The sequence below is a fragment of the Chinchilla lanigera genome, unplaced genomic scaffold (genome assembly GCF_000276665.1).
Source record: "Chinchilla lanigera isolate Chin_1 unplaced genomic scaffold, ChiLan1.0 scaffold00164, whole genome shotgun sequence".
In the NCBI taxonomy this organism is placed as follows: domain Eukaryota; kingdom Metazoa; phylum Chordata; class Mammalia; order Rodentia; family Chinchillidae; genus Chinchilla; species Chinchilla lanigera.
In genome coordinates, this window is record NW_004955565.1 from 1,986,226 (window position 1) to 1,992,247 (window position 6,022).

At 43.9% G+C, this 6,022-nt stretch overlaps 1 protein-coding gene across 1 annotated transcript in view; it reads right to left on the reverse strand.

Annotated features, from left to right (window-relative positions):
• Mpc1l (mitochondrial pyruvate carrier 1-like) overlaps positions 1-418 on the reverse strand; it is a 4,937-nt gene extending 4,519 nt beyond the window's left edge. The window contains exon 1 of the mRNA XM_005413273.1: positions 3-418. Within this exon, the coding sequence (XP_005413330.1) occupies positions 3-329 (327 nt within the window). The 5' untranslated portion in view covers positions 330-418. The remainder of the gene's footprint in view (positions 1-2) is intronic.
• Between the last annotated feature and the right edge of the window lie 5,604 nt (positions 419-6,022).

The following is a 6,022-nucleotide window of genomic DNA, read 5'->3' on the forward strand; positions in this document are numbered from 1 at the left end:
GCGGCGCCGCCGCCATAGTGGTAGCGCAGGTAGCGGGAGCCCTGCACACTCTGTGCCACCACGTTGGCGCAGTGGCACGACATCAGCAGATAGTTTCGGGGTTGCACGCGGTAGGCGAAGCGTATGAAAGCCAGGGAGTAGAAGAAGAGCGCCGTTGTCATGCGGCCACTGATGATGTCGGGCGGCCGCTTCATGTCGTTAAAGGCAGCCAGCGGAAGGCCCCAGTTGGCCACAGGCCCCCAGAAGTGCGTGCTGGTCAGGTAGTCCCGGAACTCCTTGGTCTTCACGTAGGCTCTCGCCCTCTGAAACAGAGACCCCACGCCGGCCATGTCCGCCCAGCGGGAGGAGGATCAACTGTCGCGCTGCCAGCCCACAATGCCTTCGAGTGCGGGGGCCAACTGTGCCACGTGCCGAGGCCTCGCGCCTGTCGTGACTGCCGTAAAGTGCTTCAGACCACGCATGCGCCCTGGTCATGTGTGGCATCGGGACGGGAGGGCTTGGCTTCCTCATCTTAAAGTGCCCGGAGCATACTGGCATGCGTGTCTGTGTGTTTGTTCTTGTGGCAGAGTTAGAACCACAGCCTCCCACTTCCTTCCCTATGGTGCTGCGGCCACTTTAAGGCACTCAGGCTTCACCTGCCACCCAGGGAGGCGAGCTGGCTGCCTGCTCTCCTCATTATGCAGAAGAAACTTTGCTTCCTTCGTCCAGTCCAACTGGATGCTGACATAAACTTCCTTCAACCAGATACACAACTTTGGTCCTTCCACAGTTACCCGAATGTTATTGGAACGCACAGCCCCTAAATACGTTATCATGTCTCTTAAGAACAAGGACTTTTACCTATTTAAACACAGTCCATGCAGATAAGTAACGTTTATTTATTTTGTTTATTTTTTTATTTTTTTGTCTTTTTGAGGCAGGGTCTTGCTATGCAGTTCAGGCTGGCCATGAGCTCACTTTGTAGCCCAGGCTGGTCTCGAACTTTACAAAAATCCTCCTGCCTCAGCCTCCCGAGTGCAGGGATTACAGGCGTGCACCACCACACCCGGCTCATTGATAACTAATGTTTAGTACGGTACTATTATCTACCATGCAGTGCATATTTGAATTTTATAGTTTTATGACTGTTTTTCTTGTTGGAGAGAGGAGATTCACGATTCAGTCAGAATCCAAGTTTTGTTAATTCCTTGGGTTAGTATCTTTTCATCTAGACGAGTTGCCTAGCTGTTTATGTCTTTTGTGGCATTGAGATTTTTATAGTACACATTTTGTTTGTTTGTTTGCTTATTTTCCGGTACCAGGAATCGAACTCACGACCTCGCGCTTGCCAGGCAGGTGCTGTGCCACTGAGCTAAATCCCCAGTCGTTGGCATTGAGATTTTTGAAGAATCCAAGCCAGTGGTTTTTCAGAATGCCCTTAATTTGGATTTGTCGGCTTTCTCATAATCTGATTCAGGTTAATTTTTTTTTTTTTTTTTGCAAAATAACTACACAGATGTTTTTAGTGTATCAGGTTGGGAAGCCCCCCATGTCACTGTGTCTGTCATCAGTGGTAAGTTTGATCCTTGACTACAGAGTTGTCCAAGAGGTTTCTTCATTGTGGTAAATGTACCTTTCCCCTCAGTGATCAACAGATAATCAGGGAGAGGTAGACACTTTGACAGTGGATATTTTGTTCTCCAGCAGACTTTCACCTAATCTATTGATGAAAATTCTTTAATAATAACATTAGTGATTATTTCTCCAATGTTTTCTACATTTTCCAATAAAAATAGTAATTGAAAAATAATTGTATATACTTCCAAATATTTAATACTTTAGTGATTTACAAACAAGTTCATTGTAGCTTTAAAATTAATGTTCATTATCTGTATTCATTTACATCCCAAATATTTTACACATATCGTTTAAAAAGATAGCCATTGCTCAAAAGAAAAGTAGCATAATTTTTAGATAACCCTTTATTTTTGGTATTGGGAATTGAACTCAGAACCTTGCACTTGCCAGGCAGGCGCTGTGCCACTGAGCTATACCCCTGGCCCTAGATAACCCTTTTAAAGTGCTGGATTTCCAAATATGATGATGGCTATACTAGTACAAATCAGTTCAGTATAAGTTTGAATAAACAAATCAGCAAGGATGTATTGAATGACATTTCAGGCCTACCACTGCTACCTACTTCACCATCCTAAAAGAAGTATAAGGTATTCCTCCTTGTAGATGAGGCTTTCAGTACTTATCGATCATATACAGGTCATTAGTTGGTTTTGATTACTGATGGCTGTGTAATCACCCCAAAATTTAGTGGCTTAGAGCAACAGCAGTCCTTGATTTCACTCAGAAATTTGCAAGTTGTGCAGGACTCAGTAGGACACCTCACCTGCCCCGTGTATCACTAGCGGGGTTGCTCAGCTTGGGGCCAGCAGATCCATTTTCCAAATGCTCACAGGGGAGGAAAGTTGATGCTGGTTGTTGGTGGGGAGTCAGTGGCTCAGTTTCTCTCCACATTGGCCACTCCACAGGCTGCTTGGGCTTCCTCACAGCATAGTGGGTGAGCTTCAAGATCAAATATACAAAAGAGTGAAGTAGAAACTGTGTATTCAGTAGAATTCTAAGATGACACCAGTGTCTAAATTACTTTCTGTTTGCTGGGGCAAAACACCCAACAGCCACAAATTAAAGGAGGGAAGTTTATTTTAATTTAATTTATTTATTTTTTTGTCTTTTTAAAACAGTCTCGCTCTGCAGTTCAGACTGGCCTTGAACTCACATTGTAGCCCAGGCTGCCTCCAACTTGCCTCAATCATCCTGCCTCAGCCTCCCGAGTGCTGGGATTACAGGTATGTGTCACCATGCCCGGCTGGGAAGTTTATTTTAGCTTACATAATTGGCTGGCTCCAAGGCAGGGTGGCACACTGGCAGAGGGGCAACAGTTCATGGCAGCAGAAGACAGCAAAAGCAACAATGGAGAGTAAGTAGGGACAAGCCTCTTTCTGTCCCCAGCCCTAGGGCAGGTGTACCACTTACCCTTAATCCCAGCATTAGACCATGAATCAATCACAAACTCTAGGGGCCGGGGATATAGCTCAGTGGCATAAGTGCCTGCCTGGAGAGCGCAAGGTTCTGAGTTTGATTCCCAGTACCAAAAAAAGAAAAATCACAAACTCTAGATTCAGCCACCTCTGATACCCCCCCCCCCTTCATGACTGCATGAAGCTTTGAGGGGACATCTAGACACAAACCACAACACAGAGCAACTTCTTTCTGCTTTCCCTTTTTATTTCATCCAGGTTACGAGCCTATTGGTTGGTGCTGTTCACACCCAGGGTGGGTCTTTTTTCTTCAGTAAATCCATCATCCACAACCAGAACTATACTAAACTAATCAGCAGATTAATCCAGTGTCACAGGCCCATGATCCAGTTACTCCCAAAAGCCCATCCTATGAGCTTATGAGGCTTTGGTGACACATTCAGATACCATAAGCTGTAACACTCAGTGACCTCACGCTTGTATAATCTTCCCTTGAGAGTGAGTGGAATTGATGGCCATTGTGACAAAAGGTACTTTGCAGGTGTAATTGAGGTCTCAAACTGGCTGATTTATGATAGGGAGATCATCCACATGGACATGGCCTAATTAAACCAGCCATTTATTTATTTATTTATTTATTTTTTAGTTAGCATTGTTTAATCAATAACTGAGTAATAAAAAGCAAAACATTTGAAGGTAAGTTTAAAATCTTCTTTTCCATTTAAATAACAGTACCGTAATATATATAGCAGCCCTTGCTCAGGGAGTAAACTCATAACTTCCTCACTCAGCTGTCAGTGAAAAGGCTTTTGATTACCCTCTAAACCAGCCATTTAAACCTGGGTCTGGAGATCAAAGACAGAGGAAGTCAGGGACTAGAAGCATGAGACTGATTTGACATGAGAGATATTCCTCATGGCTGGGTTGGAAGGTGGAGGTGGCCACATGACAAGGAATGCAGGCTGCCCTCAACTGACAGCCACTCTCTTCTTTATGGCCAAATAAAATTCTGTTGTGCATATCTATCTATCTATCGATATATATATATATATATATATATATATATATCACATTTGCTTTATGCATTCATCTGTTGATGGCATCTAGGCTGTTGTGTAGCTATAAACATGGGTATGTATGTGGTATATATGTATCACCATGGTATCATGTATTTAATTCTTTGGGGAATATACCAAGGAGCGGTATGGCTGGGTCAGATGGAATTTCAATTTTTAGTTTTTTTGAGGAATCTCCATACCGATTTCCTTAGCAGTTCTACTAGTTTACATCATCACCAACAATGTAGAAAGGTTCCCTTTCCCTCACATCATCAGCACTTGCTGTTTTTTGAGTTCTCGATAATGGCCATTCTGACTGCGCAGATGTGGAATCTCACAGCTGTTTTGATTGGCATTTCCCTAATGGCTAAAGATGATGAGCATTTTTTCATGTGCTTATTGGCCATTTGTACTTCTTTTGAGATGGGCCTATTTAGTTCATTTGCCCATTTTTGATTGATTGTTGGTTTGGGGGGAGTTAATGTTTTTTAGTTCTTTGTATATTCCAGATGTTAGTCTTCTACCAGAAGAATAGCTAGCAAATTTTTTTCCCATTCTGTAGGCTGTCTCGTCACTCTGGTGACTGGCTCCTTTGAAGTGCAGAAGTGTTTTAATTGTTGGTTCTTGGTGTAATTTCTCGTGCTATTGGTGTTCTGTTCAGGAAGTCCTTACCTGTGCCTATGGCTTCAAGTGTTTCCCTTATATTGTCTTCTAGCAATTTCAAAGTTTGTTTTTATATCTAGGTCTTTAATCCATTTTGATTTGATTTTTGTACAGAGTGAGTTCGAGGCCAGCCTGGGTACACGGTGAGTTCAAGGCCAGCCTGAACTGCACAGTGAGACCCTATCTCAAAAAAACCAAGTCAGATGGTTGAAGGTGCATGGTTCTGCATCTTCTGTTCCATCCATCTACATGTCTGTTCCAGCGCCACTACTGTGCTATTTCATTACTGTAGCTTTGTAGTATAACTTGAAGTTGGGATTGTGATGTCTCCTGCTTTGCTTTCTTTGCTTGAGATATTCTTTGGCTATTCTAAGTCTCTTCTGGTTCTATGTGAATGTTTTTTCTAGTTTTGTGAAGAATGTCGTATTTACGTCGGGATTGCAATAAATCTGTACATCACTTTTGTTGATATTGGCCTCAGCCTCCTGAGTAGCTGGGATTACAGGTGTGAGGCGCCACACCTAGCTAAGCTATATAGGTTTTTATGGACGCAGCTTCAGAAGTCATGCATTTCACTTTCACCACAGTCAGTGGCCTACCCAAAGTCAGTGGGAACAGAAATAGACTCCCCTGTCACAGGCAGGTGTGTCAAGACAAAGAAGAGCAGACAAGATGCAAAATATTGTTCCCATTTTTTTGAGACAGGGTTTTACTTTGTACTGGAGTGTGGCCCTGAACTCAGTAGGTAGGCCAGGCTGCCCTCAAACTTGTAGCAATCCTCCTGCCTCAGTGTCCCAAGTGCTGGGGTGACTGGTGTGCGTCACCACACCAGGCTGAGATGGAAAATATCATTGTAGCCACCTTTGGAAAGTGCAATCCACCATGTTACTTGAAATCATCTAGTTATAGAAGTAGAGGTGAAAGGATCTCACAGATTCTCTGTAAAAGGAAGATGCCGGCAGCGGCAACCACACAGCGATGGGAGGTTTTGGCGTGTTCATCTCCAGCAAGTGCTTGGCGCGGTCACTACAAAGCAAGTGCTCAGGGAACTGTAGCTGTCGCCGTCATTATCATCCAGTTCAGCCCGCTCATTTTACGAAGCCAGCATGAGGCCTTCAGAGTGTGTGCCGTTTGCCAGGTGACAGCAAATCCATGGGAAAACAGGATGGAGGTTTCCTATTTCTCGCATCAAGCTTCTGCACAAATCACCGTGACTTCTGATGTGTTTTTGTGGTTCTAACTGCATCGTGAGTCCCTTTAGGTGGGAGA